The sequence below is a fragment of the Echinops telfairi genome, unplaced genomic scaffold, assembly GCF_000313985.2.
Source record: "Echinops telfairi isolate 266 unplaced genomic scaffold, ASM31398v2 ScPeMD7_23;HRSCAF=83, whole genome shotgun sequence".
Taxonomy (NCBI): domain Eukaryota; kingdom Metazoa; phylum Chordata; class Mammalia; order Afrosoricida; family Tenrecidae; genus Echinops; species Echinops telfairi.
Window position 1 is genome coordinate 90,180,234 of NW_022103920.1, and position 24,761 is coordinate 90,204,994.

At 42.7% G+C, this 24,761-nt stretch overlaps 1 protein-coding gene across 1 annotated transcript in view; it reads left to right on the plus strand.

Moving 5' to 3' along the window:
• AVL9 (AVL9 cell migration associated) overlaps positions 1-24,761 on the plus strand; it is a gene marked incomplete at its 5' end in the record, with an annotated part of 60,308 nt that overhangs the window by 29,118 nt on the left and 6,429 nt on the right. The window contains 11 exons of the mRNA XM_004702864.4: positions 1,218-1,307; positions 2,412-2,478; positions 4,682-4,722; positions 5,466-5,504; positions 8,831-8,900; positions 9,788-10,326; positions 14,894-15,028; positions 16,320-16,539; positions 19,581-19,698; positions 22,293-22,346; positions 23,133-23,221. Coding sequence (XP_004702921.2) covers positions 1,218-1,307; positions 2,412-2,478; positions 4,682-4,722; positions 5,466-5,504; positions 8,831-8,900; positions 9,788-10,326; positions 14,894-15,028; positions 16,320-16,539; positions 19,581-19,698; positions 22,293-22,346; positions 23,133-23,221 — 1,462 coding nt within the window. The remainder of the gene's footprint in view (positions 1-1,217; positions 1,308-2,411; positions 2,479-4,681; positions 4,723-5,465; positions 5,505-8,830; positions 8,901-9,787; positions 10,327-14,893; positions 15,029-16,319; positions 16,540-19,580; positions 19,699-22,292; positions 22,347-23,132; positions 23,222-24,761) is intronic.

Here is a 24,761-nt window from a genome sequence, read left to right on the forward strand (position 1 = left end):
CTCACCACTGGTCCTGAAAGGAGTCATCTGTCCTGGATTCCCTGTGTTTCCAGTTGCTATCAGTACCAGTGTACATCCTCTGGTCTAGCCAGATTTGTAAGGTAGAATTGGGATCATGATAGTGGGGGGGTCGGGAAGGGGAGGAAGCATTTAGGAACTAGAGGAAAGTTATATGTTTCATCGTTGCTACCCTGCACCCTGACTGGCTCATCCCCTCCCCACGACCCTTCATTAAGGGGGTGACCATTTGCCTACCGATGGGCTTTGAGTCTCCACAGCAGCCAAGTATTTTGACCATTGTTCCATAAGGACTGCTAGATCAAGCCAAATCCTATAGAAATTAAGTGGTTAGAAAAGACTCCAGTATCAGAAGATGGCTAATCTGATTCTTTTATACCATTTCTTATACATGTCAGTGAATTACTTTTTAAAATATTGGACCAGGTGATCCAAGTATAGGAGTAGTAGATGATGACAGCAAACACGGCATGTTTAGAGACTTCCTCGGTAATCACTACTCAAAAGGACAATTCTCATACTGATATTTACTAAGAGTATCTTTGGGTCAGGTATACTCATTCTTCAAGTCTACTTCCAATGTAATTGTCATTTCCATCCTCATTACATCTTACGTTCATCCTCATCACAGCAGTGAGGTGGATTGTTGCTATTACTTAAGAAAGATGACACATCTCAGAGGGGAGAGGTCTGATTTTCCTTAGACATATCACTTGTTTGTGGGCTGCTGTGTGGATAATGAAATGTTACCACAAGCCAGCAGAACAGTGCATAGAATTAGAAAAGGCTTTCAACTGTACGTTAACCATAGCTACTGTTTGGATGCTTTTTCTGTGTGCCTTCTACTAAGTGCTTTTACCCGTGTTATGTAACTGCACAAGGAGCACTATATTATACCCCTATTTTCAGATCGGCAAACACATAGTGGGAGGTCAAGTGGTCAGAGTTTTGCCGGAAGCCTGAGCCCACACTCTGAACCACTCTTCTGTGGCTTTGCCACAGGCCTTCTTCCCCTCCAGCCAAAGAGCTGAGTTCCCAGCTCTCAGCTGTAGAAAAGATGTAAAGTGTTTGAATGGACACACTTAATTTTGTCCCCTCCCTCTGAAAAATAAGGGTGTGTGTGTGTGTGTGTGTTACTGTTATTTTTGTTTGTTTAAAACTGATTGTGACCTAATGGTAACCTTTCTGCTTTCTTCAAGCCTCTCTATGGATTACTTCAAGCAAAACTTCAACTCATTACACATGCATATTTTGAAGAAAAGGATTTTTCCCAAATTTCCATTCTAAAGGTACCTTTATACCTCTTAAACAAATTCAGGAGGCAAGGAGATCAGTGATATGGGAGGAGATAGTCACTTGATTGCTTTGGAAAGACATTCTGCTTTGTTTTGAGGATTACAACTACAGCTCTATAGTAAAACTGCCTTGTATTAGGAAATAGTGACTACAAGTTACTATGGCATTAATCAAAAACCAATCCAGTGTCATCAAGCTGATTCCGACTCATAGCAATCCGATATCATTCCCAAGACTGTAAATCTTTCTAAGAGCAGGCAGCCTCATCTTTCTTGCTCAAAGCAGCTGGTAGGTTTGAATTACTAACCGTGAAGTTAGCAGTCCAGTGCCTAACCTACAGTGCTACTATAACATCAATGTTCCTCTTAATGGAAAAGAGCCCTTTTCCTATGCCACTTGAGTCTATAAATTTGCTTATTTTATTAATAAATGCAATATTCATATATCAACCTTCTGATTCCCAGTTTCCGTAGTTAAACCAGGTTAACCACATGACTGTTCCACTGGGAGTGGGCAGCATGTTCCTCTCAAGTGTACCATGAGTGTGCAGAACACGAGCCTCTCCTGGATTCTTTTCTGAACCTCATGAGAGGCAGTGAGGTATTCATCAAGAAGGGGAGGGAGTTTATCCTTGACTCCTGTGCCACCAGCTGAACGTATGAAGTTCTGAAATCTGATGTGGAGGCCCTTCTGCCCAGCAGAATACCCTTCTGCCCAGATCTCCTTGGAAATGCCCCATGTCTCAAAAGGAAGGAATGATGCTGAAAATATTGAGGCCACACAGGTATCTTGAGTGTTTCTCAATGTAGGACCTAGCAAGACAATTTGCCACACTTAAGGAACCATTTTTTCCCTTGACCATCACACTTCTAATTTATCATCTGAAACTGTTTCCCAAAGTGGGCAATACAGCCCTTTGGGGGACGCTGAAATGTTCCAGAAGGGCTGCATACACAGATACCTGGACTTTATCCTGGATTAATCGCCTTAGGGGCACTAAGAAATTTGTTCTAAGGATGCAATAGGCCAAGTAAGTTTGGGAACCTATGCAGTTTTAAGTGTTAAAAATGTCCAAAACTGAATTTATTATGTTTTAGGAGCTTTACGAACATATGAATAGCTCCCTGGGAGGAACGTCATTAGAAGGTTCCCAAGTATACCTTGGTAAGTAATTCTGAATTATTTAATCAGAAAAGGCACCCTCATTTCTTTTTTTAAGCAAACAATTGCATGTGAAACTTCCTGATCAGAATGCATCCACATATAGAATCTAAATTCTTCAGTGTTTGATGCTGCTATTGCCTTTCCACACTTTAAACCGTATATTTAGAAAGATTACTACAAGGCTAGTCTCATTGAACTGGAGATTCAGAAGGCCCCAAAATGACTTTTCCATAAGCTATGCCACTCCATCGTCTCTAATATGAAAGCCCATCCTTCCGCTCAGTGCACTCCCTCATGTCCAGAGCTCTGAAGTCCCCTGTGATATCTCACAGACTGATAAGGAAATAGCTCCCATTGTTATGGAAGCTGAAAACTGGATCTGAAGTTCAGACATCCTCAGGAGGTGGCTCCTCATCCGCAAGGCTGGTCAAATCAGGGCAGGTGATAGGACACCACTCACGTCTCAAGAACCTATGGAAATAATGAGTGACTCATGCTCACTCAGTTCTATTTCAGAGGTCAGAGAGGCACGCTAGAGGCAGGCTTATCACAAGGGTGGGAGACACCTTTGGGGGGGAAACCAGACCTCACTTGCTTAAACAGGCTCAAAGCATGCTGGGACTCATGTTAAGGTGCTACCTGAGTCCTGAGCCAGCAGCCTTTTTCAGGTGGTAACTGGCATCTGATTAGTGTTTATAACTCAGTGTTAGTCTTCCACACATGCTCAGTAGGGGAAGGGGTTGCAAAGATGGCATTGATTTAAGTGTGGTTTTGTGCTTTCTGCAGACCACACCCCCAAGGGAACAAAGGACCATGACTTGAGTCACATCCTGTAGTAAGTTGGGGACACAGAATACTATCTGCCTCATTAGCATAACATGACTCTCCAAAATGAGAATGTAACCACACATACAGAGGCTAGAATATACAACACATCACAAAGGGGCGGACTTTGGTTAGAAAGAAGGACCACATTTCGTAATTAACTACATCTCAATGAGAATTGAGTTAGAGAAAACTAACTTCTTAATATTTATGTTGAGAAGCATTGCCATAACTAACATACTTGTACTATTTGTACAGAGCTATTATTGCACAAAGTTAATTTCTTCTTTCAAAGTAGTAAAAAAAAAGTTGAGTTTAATAGTGTTGTTTTCTCTTATCAAGTAATGCTGGTGAGCTTTAATGTCCATAATAGCAGAGAAGGAGAGCCAGACCGAGAGATCTGTTCACCTCTTTCCTGTTCAAAAAGTCTTCACGTTGGGAATTTTGTCTAGTTCATGCTACATTGAACCAAGACTACACATTGATGAGAACTCAAAAAATATATATTTCTTGATTAAAACTTGACAGTTTTAATCACATAGTGACTTAAGTTCACGCAGTTTCTATTTCAGAAGGAAGCGGCCCTCACTGTGCTAGTTCACATCTACAGACCTGTGTGCGATCTAAGATAACTTCAAAGTTCCTGTTCTGGAATGTAGTTTCTCTAAACCATTGCATTTTGTCCTATATGGTGTTTGAGGCAAATGACCATGGAAGACATGATTCAGAAATAATAGCATAGAGTCTCCAAAATCCCCAAACCTGCCGTCAAGTCCATTTGACTCATAGCTGCCCTTTGGAGCGGTTCTGAGACTGTAAATATTTTCGGAAGCAGACAGCCTCACCGTTCTACTGCAGAGCAATGGGTGGTTTTGAATGCCAACCTTACCTGCCAACACCGCCACGGCTCCTTAGAGTACAGTGACCAAAAACTTTGACTTAAATGACTGCCACTCTCTGTAATATCATTTGTATAGAGAAGGGGAATGGGTTAGATGTGCACCATGCAGAGTAGTAGCCGCTAGCCAGGGTGGCTATTTACACTTAAATGAAAGTTAATAAAAATAGAATTTTAAAATTTCACTTATTAGTAGAACTTGCCACTTTTCAAGTACTCATTCACCATGTGTGGTATAATTGAACAGCGCAAATAGTGAACATTTTTACCATCAACAAAGTTGTGTTATTGCCAGTGCCAAGGCAGCTCATGGGAACTTGATAAACGCTGAGGGGGTGTGTGCTTCATCAAGTATTACATGTGTGTCTGAGTAGTTTTATAATAATACTTTCTTTTTATCATGCTGTCCTTTGAAGGGGGGAAACTCTAGCCCAGGCGGTAGACTGTATTTACAGAGTAGCTTTTTTGTTACTATTACAGGTCTGTCTCCTCGAGATCTTGTCCTTCATTTTAGGCACAAGGTAAGGTAATCTTAATTGATTCATAATTAGTGCAGTGGTGCATGCTGTCTTAGTGTCCTCCTTTCACTGGGCAGATTCTATGTGCTAAGTGGTTAAACACAGACAATAGCGTGATTGTGTTTTACTTTTTCTGAAACAGCACTTGGCCTCGTAACTGTCACTTTGAAAATGCTGTGATAGTGCCAGTGTGCTTTCTAAAAGTTGATGAATACCAGTTTGTCGCTTTGCAGAATGGGCATTATTTCTATTGTCTCTTTAGTTACCCATGTCATGAGTGGATAGAAGCAGTCCTACAGAGTATCGTATATGTTGCCCTGAGTGGAACATTTCCTAGTAAATATCTGTATTTATACTTACTGAGCTTTGAAAGGAAGGTCTGTGTGGACTCGGACACACACATGGATCATTTGCTGAACAAACACTTACTGACTGGCTGAGATGTGGACAGCCAGAAGCAAGAGAGCAGTCCCTGCCTTTTAAGGAGCTCACACACATTTCACACAAAAGTGGTACCACTCTTTCCAAAAAACAAAATTTCAAGACATTTAAGTACTTCTCAATTTTGTTTTTAGAAAACACAGGTGATACTTAATTTTATCAGTGTAAGTTCACATTCTTTCATGTTTTTAAAGCACTGTAATAATATTACTTAAATGATACATCCTTATCTTTGAGGAGGGAAAGAGGAAAATGAGAATAAGAAAAAAGGAATTGCATTCTTTTAATAAAACTTCTTTCTGCAGGTCTTAATCCTGTTTAAACTGATTCTTCTTGAGAAAAAGGTAAGATTTAAAGAGATAGAAGGCAAGATTGAATATTTAACAGTTATTGATATATCTTTAATATTACATAAAATTGATAAAATATTGATTACGCTTCTTGCCTTTCAAATTGGGGTGCACAAAGACCCATATTTTTGTTCACTGCTATAGATGTTTGTATTCATGCAGTTTTTCTCAGGGAAATTTCAGAGTAGATTGAGGATAGTTTTAACTACAGGTAGTTACTCAGTGTCCATGACAGTTACTACGTATATATTTAGTTTGTTTTTTTGCTATATGTTTTTATTCATTCATTGGTATTGGATGCAAGGCTCCTCTCTACGTCCAGCACAGCATTAAAAAAATAGTTTCTCTGTATAAACATAAGGCAAGTTACAGTAACAGCATAATTTTAATAATGACAAATTATAAGTAGATGGCTAACTCATAATTTATATATTGTATATAGCTCTAACTAATAATTTTTATGTTGCTGGGAATATTTATTGTTGTATAATATTTAAAGTTGTTTCATGACAAGTTAAATAAGCCCGTTTATCCAACTACATATCAAAACCACAATACCAATTTTATGAATATATATTCAACGTCAAGCCTCTGGAAGTGACAGACATCAGCATAATTTGATGAAAATATAGGTCATGTTTTTAAAAGGAAGTAATTCACCATATTCTGGTAGTTTTCTGGAGTAAATATATATTGCTTCTTTGAAAATGAAAAAAGTACGTATTTTAATGAGTGCAGCACATATAGTACGGTGTTTCAAAGCTTTTTATCACCAACCATAAATGTTTTGCATAGCAACCTAGAGAATGCTCTCTTTTGTATGAGTCATAAGTTTTACAATGTAATGTCCTCATATGAACAATATGCAGGTATATCTGTGATCCAGAAACTTAGCATGATAAATCTTAGGTACACTGTCTTTTTATTGACTAGATAAGGGCTGTCTTTAATGTGATACTCGATTTTCTATCTGCAGAGTACTCCTTAAATAAGAGAAAGATGAGGGGAGCAGCAAAGATTGTAGATGGTTTTCTCTGTTAAATAACCCAGTGGTGCCACAGGTGTGGATAAGTGGACAGGCTCACAGGACAACTGAGGACAAATTAGAAAGTGTGGATCAAGATGATAGGCGCCCTGATGGCATATTAGGCCACTAACTGCAAGAGTAGCAATTTGAATCCACGAGCTATTCCTCTGCGGAAGAAAGATGCTGTCAGGCTGACCGTCTTGAAGATTTGGTCTCGAAAACCCACAGGGGCAGTTAGTTCTACTCTGTCTTGGAGGGTCTCTGTGAGACGGCATTGACTTACTGGCAGCGAGGTTGGTTTTTTGGTTGGGTTGACAATGATTCACGAGCTAGCGATTTGTCTTTTACCGCTACTTTCTTAAACCAAAAAGAGCATTATTGAAAGAGTAGTTTTTCTTCAGCAGGTGCACTGAATACGTTGGCTTTCTTCAGCTGTGTAGACCCTTAATGAAACCTCGAGAGCAAAGGAGTGTGTTACGTTCACTCATAGGAAGACTCTCGTGATACGGTTATTTTTGCATGACCTTGGGCCCTGCTGAATTTGGTTGGGGCTCTATTCTAATGAAAAGAAATTATGAAGCAAATGTTATTTAATTTTCCTTAAATTATGGCTTGATTTAATTGAAGTCACCTTAATTTAATTGAATATTGCTTTTTAAGTAATATTAGCTAAAGTTAGCATAAAATATCTAATAGAATCTCATTCCTCACTTAATTTTTCCTTAACGTTTATTCTAAAAAAGGTCAGGCATAAAGAAAAGTTTATAGACTAATTTATTGAATACTTTTACACCCTCCATCTATATTCACTAGTTGACATTTTGCCAGTTTGCATTATATTGCTTTTATGTGTGTATGTGATTTTATTGTTGCTAAGAATATACCCAGCAAAACATACTAATTCAATACTTTCTACATTTATAATTCAGTGCCATTGATTACATTCTTTTAGTTTTGTGACCATTCTTACGCTCCTTTTCTGAGTCATTCCTCCCTTATGAACATAAACTCACTCACTACCCTCAAAGGTTTGTCTAATCTTTAGAGTCACTATCATCAGTTGATCCCTTATAGACCTTTGGAAGGAGCGGAACACACTACCCAAAGCAGACATGTATTCTTTTAAAAAAAACTTTCAAGAGATATTTTTGGCTTAAGGTTTAAAGTTTATCCCAGGGTAATAGTTTTAGGGATTCAGCCACCTTCCCATGACTCCAGGAAAATATGGATTCCATGTGAATTTGAAATTCTAGCCTGCCATTTTCCCCCTTTTGATCAGAATTCTTCCCTTGGAATCTTTGATCAAGATGTTCAGTAATGATAGCCAGACACCATCCAGTTCATTTGGTCATATGGCGAAGAAGGTAGTTGTTCATGCTGGCAGTTAGCCACACCTGGCACTTCCTCCTCCTTTTCCTCACTCTCCTCCTCCCTCTGTTGCTCTAGGGGCGAATAGAGACCAAAAGTTGTGTGTTGGGTGGCCACTTGCAAGCTTTTAAGGCCCCAGCACTATAATGAATCCATAGATTCATAGAACAGAGCAGTAAACACATTATTAGACCAAATAGCTGGGATGTCCCTGAAACCTGCAAACCAAGAATCCAATTCCCATGGAGTACTTGGTTGGGTAATATGCATAAGGTGCTCGGGAAATATACTCAGTTCCCTCTCTGAGTCACAATAATTTTGCATCATGGTACTTCACTTCTAAATATTTTAGGATGTATTTCTTAAGACTAAGGGTCTAGTCCAACCTAGCCAAATGTCTAGTCCAACCTAGCTAAAATGTCATTTCCCATTTAGGAAATGTAACATTGATGTACTAAGTAATATCTCCTCTAGATCCCATTCCCACATTTCTGCAGATGACTTAGATAATGTTCTGTGTAGCTAGCTCATTATTGTTTAGTGTGGGACCCAGCCAGGCACTGATTGCATTGTTAGGTCATCTGTAGGATAAGTGTGTTACATGAGAAGATCCTCTTTCCTGACAACTCTTCACAATCGTTTCATTAGCTACTGTCCATTTTCTTAAACCGCTTGTTATGTTGGTGGGTGCCAAAAGGTGATTTTCTAATTCTCTCAGTTCTTCCACGTCTGTTAGCTCTCAGTCTTCTCTACAAAAAAAGTACCCCCACCTTTATCTTTACTATCATTATAGACGCCTAGATTTTCTATTTGAATGTTGATGGGCTTCTTGTCGCAATTCAGTAGATGTAAAGTGGTGGGTGCACTGATGACCATGGAACTCCTGCTGGGTTTTCTAATGGAATTTTGACGCACTCTATTTCAGGTTCTCTTTTATATTTCTCCAGTGAATAAATTGGTGGGGGCATTGATGACTGTGTTATCCCTTTTTCCAGGTAAGAGAGTAGCAATACTCTTTCTGTGGGTTAACTTGTACTGGCACTTTCAATGTAAAAGTTTTTTTTAATTATTATTTTATTGGGGGCTCATACAATTCTCATCACAATCCACACATACATCCACTGTGTCAAGCACATATGTACATTCGCTGCCCTCATCATTCTCAAAACATTTGCCCTCCACCTCAGCCCTTAATAGCAGTTGTTCATTTTCCTCCTCCCTCCTCACCCCCACTCCCTCATGAACCCTTCATAATTCACAACTTATTATAGTTTTGTCATAAGTTACACTGTCCGACGTCCCGTCCCGTCCCCCCCCCCCCAGGGAGGAGGCAATACCTAGATTCTTGTCATCGGTTCCCCCTTTCCACCCCACATTCCCTTCACCCTCCAGGCCTCGCCCCTTTCACCACTGGTCCTGAAGGAGTCATCTGTCCTGGATTCCCTGTGTTTCCGGTTCCTATCTGTACCAATGTACATCCTCTGGTCTAGCCAGATTTGTAAGGTAGAACTGGGATCATGATAGTGGGGGGGAGGAAGCATTTAAGAACTAGAGGAAAGTTATATGTTTCATCGTTGCTACCCTGTACCCTGATTGGCTCATCTCCTCCCCTCAACCCTTCAGCGAGGGGGGGTGTCCAGTTGCCTACCGATGGGCTTTGAGTGTCCACTCTTCAGGCTAACATTTCCATATTAATACTGACTTTTTCCTTTTGACAGTAGATTTCTATTTGACCATTTTGATACGTAAATTAAATGGTGGGCATGTGTAGGTTATTACAATTTTTATAGAAGACTCCAACTAATGTGAAACGGAATATACAGCTATTTCCTCCTGTGTTGCCATTATATGCCAAGCTCTTCTCCAATGTTGCATGTTTCAGGCATGATTGAGCATGGTCTTAGTGACTGTTCTCAGTACAGACCCCGCAAAAGTATGTCTGAAGATGCTGGGCTTCAGGAAACGAATCCTCCAGCAGATGCCTTTGTTCCCGGGTCTGTGCCTGACATGCCAAATAGCATCTCAGGAACTGAGAAGAAAACCATGGCGAGCACGCACGGAGGAGATGCTGTCACCAAGCCTGGAGAGCCTGTATTCCAAGTCGTCAGCGACAACAGCAAAGGCCTGGAACCTAAGAACAGCAATCAGTTTTTGAAGCTTCCTCCCCACCTTTCTCCGGAGTCCTCAGAAAGTGAGTGGGAGACTTTGGATCCAAGTGTTCTAGAGGACCCCAGCTTGAAAGAAAGGGAACAGTTGGGGTCAGAACAGACAAACTTATTTCCAAAGGACTCTGTATGCTCGGACAGTTCTCCAATTACTGTACAACCTCAAGCAAATACAGGGCAGCTGGTCCTGATACCAGGACTGATATCGGGTTTGGAAGAAGACCAGTACGGCATGCCATTGGCCATCTTCACAAAGGTAAAGTTACGCCACCTTTACTTACTGAGTACCATGTAGAATATGGCAAAATCAGAGTTTGACTTTTCATGTTAAACACATTTTCACAACTGAAAAATGCCCTTAAAAAAGTATACCATACTACATGCTTGATCATAATGCAGTATTTCAGAGTTTGGCATCTGTGAACATTAACTGGAAAAAAGCCAGCTCACTGCTATCAAGTTGATTCCAACTCACAGTGCTTGAGAGGACAGAATGAAATTTTTAGCTCATGTGGGTTTCCAAGACTGTCACCTTTAGAAATAGGTAGTCTCATCTTTCTTCTGCAGAGTGACTGGTGGACTCAAACTGCTGATTTTGTGGTTAGCGGTGTGATGTGTAACCCACTACACCACCAGGACCCTTTCTGTGACTGTAGTGTACAGCTTTTTTATTTGAGAGCCTTTTGTAACTTAGGAGATATGAGATCAGCTTTCAAAATGTTGGGTCTTTTTTTTTTTCTTTTAAAATATTTTACCGTGCTATTTTCAATTATTCTGATTTCTATTTGAAAGAAGGTGAATTGAAGACATCCAGATGTTTTTCATTGCATTTAATGATCTATATTAAAATACTAAATTCTAGAAGTGCAGTTTTAAAAGAAAAAAACCCTCAATATCTACTATAAATATTAAGACTTCATTTAAATATAGTTCCATGTTTTAGTTCATTTTGTCCTAGAAAGAAAATTTTAATTGCTTCATGAAAAAAAACATTCAAAATGTATTTTTAAATTTTAAAAATACTCATAACTTAATTACAGCATAGTGATTCAAATCAAATCTTTGATCCCAGATACTCTATCTCCATCTAGCCTTTCTCAGTGTACAAACAAGAATACTTTAAGATAGTGAGAGACTATTCAAGGTATATCTGGATGCTACATTGTTTTAGTGAACATTGAAGGAACAATAAAGGAGACTTGTTTCCTGACTCATTATCAAATGAATAAATGGAAACCGATTTGTACACAAAAATAAGAGTCCACCTGAAGGAGTCCCCAGCTCTCCAACTCTCTAGTCTAGTTTCTGGCGTTTGGAATTACTTTCCGAGCACGACAGCTCCTGCGTCGTTGGTAGCGAAGAGGCGGACTGTTTGAGTGTTGGAGATACCAAGTTCTGTAATAAGCTCAAACCTTTTCTAGAGCTGATTTAGGTGGTGTGTCAGGTGGAAATCTGACCAGGGTTACAGGCAACCGTGGAATATACTACTCATGAGGTGATGGGAAGGCAAATAACCCAAAGAGTAAGAAAATTAGAGAATAAATTGTACCCAGCGCTTTATACCAGCTCAGCCAGATTTATTCCTGGCCAACAAGCAGCCAAACCCACTGCCATCGAGTCAGTTCTGACTCATAGACACCTGAAACGAAACCTTTGTGGGAGCAGAAAGCATCGTTCTCATTTGGAGCAACTGGCGGTTGTGAACAGCTGTCTTTGTAGCGAGCAGTCTAATGTGTAACCCAGGACACCACCAGGGCTCCTTGAAGAAGCAGCAAGCCCAGGGGGAAAATGCTTTTTGACGCTCTGCTGGAAAGAATCTCCCTCTTAGAAAACAAGGGCAGCTTGCATTTGATCAGTACTTTGAGCAACACCGTATTCAGAGGCATCTGTGTTTCTTCAGTCTTACTTACTCACTGTCTAGCTCTCACACACGGGTGTGGCAGATGAAAATACCATGATTTAGGTCAGGGGCTCCTTAGTCCTCCATATGACATTCTCCCTTTGAAGCACTCTAAAGAGATCTTTTTCAGCAGATATGAACAAGGCAACCATTCATTTGATTTCCTCACTGCTGCTTCCTTGGGCATTGATTGTGAACAAAATTGTGGCAGCATTACTATTTTCTCTGCCTGTTGGTTCAGTTGTGAGGATTTTTTTTAAGGTTGAGTGTAAACTGTACTGATGGTTATAGTCTTTGATGTTGTCAGTGAGTGCTTCAAGCGTTCTTCACTTTCAGCAAGCAAAGTTCTGTCATGCATATCACTGGTTCTAATGAGCCCTCCTCTAATCTTCATGTAGTCCAATCTCTCAGGTTATTTGCTTAGCACACAGATTGAATACATAAAGCAAAAAGGATACAACCCAGGTGTATAGCTTTCCTGGTTGAAAACCGCTCCATATCCCCGTGTTTTGATCTATGTACAGGTTCCACATGAGCACAATTAGTGTTATGGAATGTCCTTCAGTTCCATAAAATGTTATAATCCACCCAATTAAATTCCTTTGTATAGTCTATAGAACATAGGAAGACATCTTTCCCAGGTATTCTCTGATTTTAGCAGAGAATATTTCTGTTTATTTCTATTTATTCTATTTCTGGACAGTAGATCAAAAAATTAAATAACTTTTGGTTTAAGGTTAAGTGATCATTAAAAGTACTGATGACAAATTTTTTTAAATCATTTTTTTGGGGGATCGTACAACTCTTACCACAATCCATACATCCATCCATTGTGTGATGGCAAATTTTTAAAGCTTTTTTGAGCTGCCACTTTTAAATCATTTTATGAATATGTAGTACTTTCACTTAGGTCAGTACTAAAAAAAACATTCCCAAACATCTGTAATGAAAAGCCCTCCCCTCCAGTCTAGCCCTTGCTACTCAACAGCCCCCTGTAGTGGCAGCCATTGTTATCTGTGTCTTGTGGTACTTTTTACATACATTTTGTCCCACATGAGATGGCATAGGATAACTTACAAAAAGTAGAATGGCAAATCAAAGGTATTTATGATTTTTAAGGGAATGTATGTTAACGTGTTTTAAATAGCTTTTAGATGGCTTTATTGTTTTGGGGGTTGGGGCGTGAGGGGTTTGATGTCTTGGGTTTTATTTTCGCTGGATACTGTTAATATACTTAGCCAAGAATCCCAGTGTTGCCAATAGACTTTTCATCCCTAACAGAATCAATTATGAAATGTGATGATGTGAGTGATTATATTATGGTCTCTAACTGCTATTGCAGTGGAACCATTTTATACTGATTGGAAGTTCTGTGGAAGAATTTTCTATCCCAATTAGGGTCTAGTTGTCCCAGGAAGACTGAAAGCATATTCAGTATTTTAATATCTGACGTTTGGGAGCAGGGAGGGAGAGGCCCGTTACTTCGGAATGTGTAACACACTAAGAGCAGAGACTGGGAGAGTGGACTGGGATGCTGATGAAGGGCAGGCCTCCTGGAGCAGGGCCCCTCTCTGTGCTAGTCACCTGCGGCACTGGTGGATTCAGGAGCCCCATCCTGATCGTGTCTAATGCTTACACATAGATTTATCTTGGTGCTTCTGTTAGAGTTTCATAAAGCAGATATTGTCAAGAATAATACATATGCAGGGAGGGAATTCTACTGAGTTATCAGGTTTATATTCCCACTGTGGAAGCCTTTCTTCCCACATGGAGTATTTAAAACCACCGGTTAGTCCAAAAGAGAGGCCTGGTAGTGCAGTGGGTGATGTGCTGGGCTGCTCACGGACAGATGCAGTGGTTCGGGCCCACCAGCTCTGCGCAGCAGAAAGATGAGGTCCTTGGAAGCCCTGTGCAGATGTCCACTCTGCCCTGTGGGGTGGCTGTGAGTCAGGGTGGACTGGATGGCAGTCCTGTTGTTTTGTTTCAGTGACAAGTCACTGTGGTAGAGACAGGAAAGAACCTGACGTCGTTACACGAGGAGGAGCGCCTCCTGCCTCCCACAGTCAGCAAGACGCGAGCCCAGATCACTACAGCGCAGTGTGCACAGAATGATGGAGAGTGGTGAAGGAAAGTATTGTAGAACTTGAGGCTGAAAGAGTCAGGGGCTCCCCAGTCTTTGTATACAGATTGCAGTACCTGGTGGATATGTGTTGGGGATGTTCAGAAATTCCCTGTATTCCCTGTTCTCCCACAGTGATTCCGTCTCAGGAAATGTGCTCCCTTTTATACCTCACTGCCTGCTGGGGGTGGGCAATGGAACTGTGCTTCTCAGGAAAGGGATCATTTGAAATACAAGTTAAACGGTTAATGCTGCATGACCGTTGGCCAGGCTATTTTTACCTATAACATTCAGCAGCATTTATCTGGAAATACTTTTGCATGACTTTGACAACAGGCTAATAAAACAAATGCTATGCAATGCTTTGCTCTTTTCCTAATTATACATTGGTGTGTCTGCCCAGATGCATGTATTTTAAAATGTTACTGAAAGAACTAACAGCTTCCTATTAAACAGCATACCATGGGCTTAGCTAATACTTCATTTCCTCAGTAAACAAGCCCACCACATTAGTTCCTGGGGAAGCTTGAACTGAAAACAAAGTGATCCAGTAAGACAGTCTTCGTGTTCAGCCACCTTGCCAAGAGTTGACCATTCATGGGAAGACTGTTGTTCACTGGCCTTTTTGCTATCACAGCGTAGGGTTCCCCTAGAACATCATTTCCGTGAATCAGACGTTAGCTGCATTAGGAAGGGGGCCAGGGGAGAAAGAAGGCAGATTGCTTGTTCTCCTGTTTCTAGACTTTCAGAGAGAGTGCATTCTGTCAAGATCCTAATATCTTCTATTACTCTTGTAATTCATAGGGATATCTCTGTCTGCCTTATATGGCACTGCAGCAGCATCATCTGCTCTCTGACGTGACCGTTCGGGGATTTGTTGCTGGAGCTACTAACATCCTTTTTCGACAACAGAAACATCTCAGTGATGCCATTGTGGAAGTATGTTTACATGCTTGTGTGGTGTGTGTGTGTGTGTGTGTGTGTGTGTGTGTGTGTGTGTGTGTGTGTGTGTGAGAGAGAGAGAGAGAGAGAGAGAGAGAGAGAGAGAGAGAGACATACTGCTGGTCCCTCTTTTCCTTTCCTAAATGTTATTGTGGTAATAACACTAATAATAATAATGCTAGGCATTCTGAGCACTTTATACAAAGGTAAGTCCAAAAGTATTGTTACGAGAATACCAGTTCGTACCGGCATGGGTTTGTTCCAAATCCAGCATGTTTAGACATGTTTCTGATCAGGGCAGTGGCTGCAGACACGTCCTCTCAGTAATACACTTGTCTTGGTCTCCTTAGGGTGCTTTCAAAAAAGATACAATCAAAGCAGTAGCTTCCAAGGGAATCAGCTGGGAAAGTGAAATCTGCTGGGAAAAGGCAGGGAGATCAGATCAGAAAGTTATCAGGGGTAATCTTGAGAGATTTTCTCCAAGGACACAGGACCATCAAGAGGGCTTACAGAAGTAGGAAGGAGTTTTCCGGAAATTGAGAACTACAGGGAACTTGCTGCACAGAGTCTCCTCTCAGCACGCTGCCCTGCTCGTTTTCCATGGTAGCCAGGGCTGTCCTGTGAGAGGTTTATTGGCAGACCTTCCCCTGTCCGCCGTACAACCTGACCTTGCTGCTTCGGTCTTCTTTTTGAAAAGAGTATTTCAAAGGACCATACGTGAGTCATCACAGCTGCTGCTTTCGTGTGCAAATCGAAGTGGGCAGCATCTTTGGGGTTAGCATGCTGAGAACACTGCCGTCAAAAATGGACAGGCCCACTCTGCCTTTCCTAAGGAAAGAAGCAGGAAGAAAATTATGCATGAAAACAAGTCATTTTCAACAGTGAACTAATAGACCACACGGACAGGATTCTCCATGAGACCAGAAGGACATGATTCCTGGGGAGAGTGGGAGGAAGATATGAAACAAACTGGAATTCATAAAGCCTGGCCTACTGACACACAGCAACTGAGATACAGGGTGCTTGGTCACCCTTAAGATCTGGAACCGAACTCAGAATTAGATATTGTATGTGTGTTTTCTGAAATCAAAATGAATGTTTTTAAACTAGGCACCCCCCCAAAAAATGTAAAAAACCCTAACTTTTGGGGATTCACCTTTTGCGAATGCTACTATTCATATTTTTGTATTTCCACCTGCAACATCCCAGTCAGTTGTTGGTCTGTAAAATGTGGCATGGATATCCACGCGAATGCCCAGACTCTGACTTCTACCTGGCTCCCCTCTAGGTAGAAGAAGCTGTGGTCCAGATCCACGATCCAGAACTCAGGAAGCTGCTTAACCCAACCACAGCAGACCTAAGGTTTGCAGACTACCTAGTGAGGCACGTGACCGAGAACCGGGATGACGTCTTCCTGGATGGCACAGGCTGGGAGGGCGGAGACGAGTGGATCCGGGCCCAGTTTGCCTTCTACGTCCATGCACTGCTGGCTGCCACCCTGCAGCTTGGTGAGAGAGCCGCCCACACAGGCAGCCGCCCTTTGTGCTCTCATGTTCGCGTTGTAGCACCTGTGTTTTGAATGGCGCAACAAGCACCTATTCTTTCACAGGGAAAACCGCCTGTGGTTACCCCAGACGGGGCCTGTCTGTGTTCCACTAGCCTAGAGGTTGGTGGTTTGACCCTTCTCACCCTCAGTGGTACCTCCGAAGACAGCCTGGCAGTCCGCATCTAGGAATTCTGCTGTTGAAAACCCTTTGAAGCAGTTGTATTTGGTGTACACAGGGTCCTGAGTCTGAATGATCCCTAGAGCAGCTAACAACAGAACTGCCCTGTCCACAGATAACCACTCCTGACATCTGGGGCCCTGTCTGTATCTAGGCACTGTTTATGCATCTGTGTTTTATTTTGTTAGTTCTACTGTGTACATGGTGGTACTTTTATCAAAGTGGATCCTAATAACCAAACTTATTTCCAATGAGTCAATTCCAACTCGTTTAAGACAAGAGTAGAACTGCCCCTGTGGGTTTCTGAGACTGTCACTCGTTACAGGAGTCGTAAGCTCCATCTTTCTCCCTCGGACCTGCTGGTGGTTTCAAAATGCTGACCTGGCTGTTAGCAGCCCAGCACTCAACCCATTGTGCCCCCAGGGCTTTTCCTGTCACCGATCTGCTCTGCAGACTCTCCCCCAAGTCACAGGAAAAAGTTAAAAACAGACTGAAAAAGAAAAGTAAAGCCCCTAATAAAATGATTATTTAAACAAAAAAGAAAAGTAAAATGAATTTTTAAAAAATGAATAAAGAAAAATGATTGAAATAAAATCATTGTTACTAAATGCTTGAAAACTATGTTTATGCCCCATTCTATGAAATGTTATTCCTTTCAACTGGTTAAAACAAAGAAGATGACAAAATAACAATTTATAAACTATGAAGGGCTCATGAAGGAAAGGGGAGCGGGGAGGGAGGGGAAAATGAGGCCCTAATGCGGGGGGCTTAAGTGGAGAGGAAATGTTTTGAGAATGATGTGGGCAATGAATGTACAGATGCGCTTTACACAGTTGATGTATGTATGGATTGTGATAAGAGTTGTATGAGCCCCTAATAAAATGATTAAAAAACAAACAAACAAGGTAAACTTTGAATTACCCATTGATTAAGTGTTTCCCGGAAGGAAGGGTGCTGGCATGATGTTGGGCGGTGTGTGTGTGTGTGTGTGTGTGTGTGTATGGGGGGGGGTCTGCAAAAGGAGATAGTTGTACTTTTTGTTAGAATATAGGCCAAAGTACAGAGTTTTCATTGTTGGAGGTTCTGGGTCATCTTTTTTTCTGACAAGGGGGCGGTAGGCCAGATAAGTTTGGGAGCTGTGGATTAAGCTTTGGATGAAACCATTGTTAGTGATGGGAAGCCTAGAATGCAGGCTGACACCTCCCTCCCTCTTTCCTTAGAAAAGGTATAAGGAGAGAAAGGAGGGCCCCTGCAGTGAGCTTGCCCATCTCGGTCGTTTCTCCCGGGCCGTTGGCAAATACTCAGTGGATGGTTTTCCTCACCCACCACTGCCCTCGCCTCCTTTTCTCAGGGTCGTTCGTCACGCGGTAAACGTAGAGTTGGGACCAGGTTTCTAGTCTCCTTGTTCGTGGGGGAAGGCTGAGCAGTGAGGCCTGTTTGTTAATGAGTCCTTAGGAAATCTGCTCTCTCTTCACCTAGTGCACATGAGACACCAAATTAAATCCTCTCTCCCAGAATCCGCATTCTAGAAAGAAAACTCCAGCACATGTGCAACTTCATGAATCATTAATGTGCCTTTTCAAAACAGTTGCCTAGGTCGTGCTGAGCAATAAACAGTAACAGCTAACTCTTGTGGGGAGCACCTAATGTGTGCCGAGGGACTGTCCGGAGCAGTCTATGTGATCTCACGCATGCCATCTGCACAAGAGTCCGGGAGTAGCCAACCTCTCTTTCCCTTTCACAGAAGAGAAAATGAGACCCAGAAGGGTCCCGATGCCTTGCTCCTCCATCTGGTTAGAGATTAAGCTGACTCAGCAGTTCAGAGAGGACACTGCCCGAGTCACGTGCTCTAAAGTGCACTGCCTTCTGCTGCAGACGGGCCCTGCTCCATTGATAGCAGCCTCTCTCGTGGCATGGAGTCAGTGGCCTTTGGGTTTTCTTCTTTCCCAGCCACAGCAGACCCTGCTGCACAGAGCAAGCAGTGCGCAGTCAGTCTACGAAGACGTCTCCAGACCTTGTCTCTTCTTCCAGGTGGGAGAGAGACTTTCTGAGGGGCTTCAAAAAGTTTGTGGGGAAATAGAACTAAAAGTTAATGGCATTTTCCCACAAACTGATTGAAGCCCTCTTGTGAACTGAAGCTTTCCCATGGTGTTAATAAAGTAGAAACACTTTAAATACTAAATATGAAAATAGCCATTATTAATTTAGGTTTTTTTACTGTGAAAAGGCCAGAAATTCAAGAATAAACGCCAGACCAGTGGCATGAAGTTCAAAGAAGATAAAATAGTGGCTAAAAGAAGCACTTCATATAGTTATTCCCACCCTCCAAAAAATTGAGATTTGTGAAAAGATAGATAGAATCCAATTTTCTTTTTGCATGAAGACCCACACCTGTTGCTGTCGGGTCAGTTTGACTCAGGGTGACAGTGCCTGTGTGCATATAGGGATACACTGGTACATTTACTCACTCTGAAGGCATTGTTCTTGTCGTCTACGTAATGTTCTGTTTATAGCCTCAGTAAGAACATAGAAGTATTTTGGAGTTATAAGGAACTTTAGAAAATACCTAGCTCGATCCTCTCATTTTCCACTTAGGAAAATTAAGTTCTGACTGAGTAAGGGACTTGCCAAAGGCCACGTAGCTCCTTAACAGGATTTCTGGAACTAGACCCAAGTTTCCTGACATCTGGTGGGCTGTCTCCCAAAATAAGCAGGGGGGGGCGCGGGGCGTGGGATAAATGTGTTCATCCTTTTGTGGTGTTAATCTCCGCACCCCCTAGCTGGCCCTCATCAAGCTCAATTTCTTTCCAATGTTTTCTTGGCAGATAACGAAAAGCTATTATCGGACTATGGCACGGCCTTTGTTACAGCGTGGAAGAATACACACAACTACAGGGTCTGGAACAGCAACAAGCACCCGGCACTTGCAGAGATAAACCCTAAGTAAGCCTATCTTCTGAGGCATTCAAGAGTCTGTAGCATGACCGGTTTCCTGGGTGTGCCCCACAGAAAGGCAGTGCTTAGTCTCGATAATAATGTGGCTCTCTTGTAAGAACTTCCTCCACCTCGCTGCACAAGGGTCCGTCTAGTTCCCCAAACGGAAGGCAAGGACTGGCCATCTTCAGGTGTTTGCAGGAGATGTGATTTAGAGATGATGCCAAGCTCATCGCTAAGACTGGAGTGCTATGGAACCCTTTCTCTGATTCCTAAAGCTTAGACAAGGCAGCCCACTAACTGCCCTCTGCGAGGAGGAGGAGGCGGCCACTGTGACCCCAAAATACAGCCTCCCAAGGATCACAGAGAAGGACCCCGTGATCTCCAGTTCTTTCCGCCCGTGACTCAGCAACCCAGAAAAGGGGTATTGTTGCATGTGCTTGTTCTGACCCACAAAGAGCAATTGGCAGTCAATTGAAAAACCATAAATAGCATTTGGATGTTTTCCTGACGAGCTGTAGATTGCGCCAGTCTTTTTCCTTCTGACAGACCCCCCAAGTACAAAATAAGAATTTGGATATTTAATAACCTAATTTCTCACAGTGTAACTTTGGTCAAGCCACCTTATTCTGATATGCATGCTGGTCCTGTCTCTCACACAACTCTCCTTTTTCATCTGGGTTCTATAATTCCATGCAGTGGATATAGTTGTTCAGTCAGACACCTTACAAAGTTCCTTTTAGGGTTGCTAATAAATGCCCAAAGGGCATGCCACTCCACTGTAAGCTTCAGCCTAAACGCACTCAGCTCCAGCTCCCAAGGTCAGTCACCCCGACTCCCTGAATCGACTTCCCCAGAGGCACCCGAGTCTCCATAAGCCAGCCTCCTGCCCCAAAGCGTTCAGCTTTGCCAGCTCTCAGACTTGGGGAGTCCACCACTCCGTCTCACCTTTCTGCTCCTGGTTCTGCCTCTGCTCTCTGTTGCTCCTCAGTTGTCAGAACTCTCTTCTGGGTCAAGGAGGTTCACTGCACAGGGATCGGGGGTGTCCAGAGGATGCATACAACTCCTGGCGTTTGGTGGGAGTTCCAGAGACTATGGCCAGAAGAGCCGCATTAAGTAATTTGATGTCCTGCAGATGCGTAAATTCCAAGTGCCTGCAAACAGAACACTGGAGACACTCCCAGAGCCTTTGCACGTGGACAGCAGGGAGCCACGAGTGCACAGAGAGGAGTTTGATGGCGAGGAGTTGGTGTTCACGCTTCTGTCACTGCACTGGCACATCTCTGGTCTCTGCCCCCTTTGCTGCTGTTCTGCTGTCAACTAGCAGGCAGTCCTGACGTGGCTGGACCCCGGCTCCTCGGGCAGGCCCCCACCACCTTGTACAGAGCCCCGGAACCGCCTCGGGGCCTCGCTCTATCCACAGCCCACTCCTCTCACAGGTTTCTGCCACTTGCGGTGCTGCTTTGCCAGTTCTTTCTGTTGAGTTTTCCAGTCTCTTCTCCTGGGACAAGGTGGCTGGATGAGGGCTTGTTCTTCGGCTGACCCATTCTCCAAAGAAGATGGCACTTTCCAGCCCAAGGGAAGCTGGGAAGCCCCTCCTGAGGCTTGGCATAGACAGGTTGTTGTGGGTGCATCCCCTTAGTCAGGTCAGCCCTCTTGGCTGCTCTCACTCATTGGGTGTGGGCCTATTCCCACAACCTGGACCCAAAGACCAGATCATCCACTGCAGAAGGCCTAAGTCCACGCAGCTCAGACAAGCACCCTTCCTCCCTGTTGTATAGTCCAAGGAGGAAAGTCAGCATAATGTGCTTTCAAACTGAGATGAAGACAGCTGTTTATAAGACCTGCAGTGTCTGCGGCTTCTCTAATGGAAAGTAGAGGTTTAGCTGAGCCATGCACAAATGGTTGCATGTCCAGTAGCAATTAATTGTTCCAAATGTGTCCAGGGTTCAGTCTAGACTTTGAAACTCTGGCTATCCTGGGGCGTTTTTGGTTTGTTTTTTAAATTGTGAAAATATGCACACCCAAACATTGACCCATACGACATCCACGTTGATCATTCAGCCGTGCTCATTATATTTGCCAGTGTTCCACCATTATCGCTCTCCTTTTCCAGAATATCTCCACCACCATTAACAAAAAACCCCACCCCAGACCCTTGATGGCCATTAATCATCTTGGATTTCGAGCTATCTGCTCATTTCTTACAAGGGTGATCACATGGTATTTGTCCTTTTGTGGCAGGCGTCTTTGACTCTGCATAATGGCGTGAGAGGATCAGAGAGCTTTTCACAACACGCTGCCTGGGCACTGCCCCAGACCACTTAAGTTGGGGTACTAGGGTAACACTAAACACCAGCCACCCCCTCAAAATAAGCAAACACAAACTTCTGTTTCACAGCTGAGGAAACTCGGGAACATTGGCACGGCCGCATCTGGGTCCCCGGGTGTGAAGGGCAGAGCTGTGCTCCAGGCTGTCACGTTGAGCACGGCCACAGCTGTGTGACCGCAGGCGGCTCCCCGGTGTTTCCCGGGCCACCCCTTTGCCCCGCTTTCTTGGTGGAGTGTTCACAGTCTAACTAAACTCAAACTCTGTTTTACAGCCATCCATTTCAAGGCCAGTACTCGGTGTCCGACATGAAGCTAAGGTTCTCTCAGTGAGTATGCAGGGGAAGGAGGGGTGGAACTCTGGTGTCTGAATGTGTGCCGTGTGTTTCCTTGCTAATTAGGAGTTGTTGTTCTCCACTTGTTAGACTGGTGCTTCAAATAGTAACCAAACGTGCACGGCAGTCTCGGGCTCAGCAGTGTGTGCATTTGGAAATGAAAACACTGCTGTCGCATAGAGAACGGTGTGAACGAATAGCAGAATCCGCCACTCCTGTTCTGGCGATGCACTCGCAGCACATCATGTCTTGTCGGGAGGAATTCGCCACCACCCACCCATCCTGACTTTTGGGCCCATTTTGAGTGTGCTTTTAATTTCCTGAAAATCCACACACTGAAAAAGTTGGTAAACTAATTTATCCATAACAAATTATGAGTAATTTAGCTTCTTTTCTCCATAATGCTCATTCAGGATGATTATAGAGTGGTTACTAGGATTTTACATTTGACTACAGCAGTGATTCCCAACCTTATTAATGCTGAGACCCTTTAATACAGTTTGGTTGAGGTGACGACCCCCCCTCCTCAACCATAAAATTATTTTCGTTGCTACTTCATAACTCTCATTTTGCTACTGTTATGAATCGGGCGACCCCTGTGAAAGGATTGTTCGACTCCCAAAGGTGTCGCCACCCACAGGTTGAGAACCGCTGGAGTAGAGGGAGTAAGTGTGTGTGTGTGTGTGTGTGTGTGTGTGTGTGTGTGTAGGTGTAGGTGGGCTTATGAAATATTTTTAACTTAACACTTTTTTGTACCTAACACTTCTTTCCTTTCTTCAGTTCTGTTCAGAGCAGCGAACGGGGCAAAAAATTTGGAAGTGTCATGGTCACAACCAGCCGGAATGTCGTGCAAACAGGAAAAGCTGTTGGTAAGGCATCCCTGTAGCGAGGAACAGGTTGAAATCATCACGTATTGATTTTGAGTATATTCACTATATAATTGATAAAAACATCAACTGGTAGAGCTCAAGGCCTTGCCTGGTGGTGCAGTGGTTTGAGCACCCCGCTGCTAACTAATAAGTCACCAGTTCAGCCCACCAGTGAGAAAGACCAGGCATACTGCTTCCTTGAGGACCCACAGCCATGGAAACCTTCTGAGCAGTTGCTTATGAGTAGGAATTTCACAGCAATGAGGTTTTGTTTTTTAAGTAGAAATTCTTGTATCCCATGATACAAAGTAGTTGAAAACTTTAAAATGAAATTTTTTATCGTATTCAAAAGTATTTGTTTGTAGCCTAAGATAATAGCAAACGAAATTCAAATTTTAAAAACAGTTAAAAAATACTGTGAACAACTTAATGCCAACAGATTTGGCAACTTAGATGAAAAGCTCAAATTCCAAATAGAAAATTTTAATAACTCTCTATCTGTTAAATCAAGTTTTAAAACCATATACCTTCCACACAAAAATATCTAAGCCCAGGTGACTTTACTAATGAATTGTAGCAAACATACAAGGAAGACATTATTCTAATATTGCACAGACTCTTTCAGAGACTAGTGGATGAGGACTACCGTTCAAATCATTTCATGAGGCCAGTGTTCCCCAAAGCCAGGCAAATGGTAGCACTTGTGCTCTTCACATATGCCATTCTTCCTGTGGACGACTTTGAAGTTTGTTCCACATCAAGTCATAAAGAAATATCTAAAGCACTGTCGCATTAATCCAAGTTACTCCCTGTTGCTTCAGATGCACCACTAGGGTACATTTTCCATCATTTGTTTTGGTAAACCTGTATCCACCTTCGACCTTAGCTGCTGAGAGAGGCTGTCAACTCTGACAACAGGCAGTTCTAACGCTCCTAGATTAGGTGGTCTCTTTGGAGGGCTCGTCCTAGCACTAACACTCTGTATACCGAGCAAGTGGCGAGCTAAAGGATGCGACAGGCTTTTATTTTAAAAGACAGTACATTTGGTATATTTTATTCTAAAACAATGGAATTTTTTTGTGTAAGTATTTTAATTTCACGTAGCAGTACGCATTTGGCTCATTTTGAATTCTTTTTCTTTTTTAATCATTTTATTGGGGACTCGGATAACTCTTAACACAATCCATCCATCGTGTCAAGCACATTTGTACTTTTGTTGCCATCATCATTCTCAAAACATTTTCTTTCTACTTGAGCCCCTGGTATCAGCTCATTTTTTTATCCCTCCTTCCCCACCCCCACCGCCACCCCCAACCCCCTCACAAACTCTCGATAATTTATAAATTATTATTATTATCTTGTCATGTCTTACACTGCCCACCGTCTCCCTTCACCCACTTTTCTGTTGTCCATCCCCCAGTGAGGGGTTATATGTATATCCTTGTAGTCAGTTCCACATTCTACCCCACCTTCCCTATCCCTCCTGGTATAGCTACTCTCATTATTGGTCCTGAGTGGTGTATCTATCCTGGATTCCCTG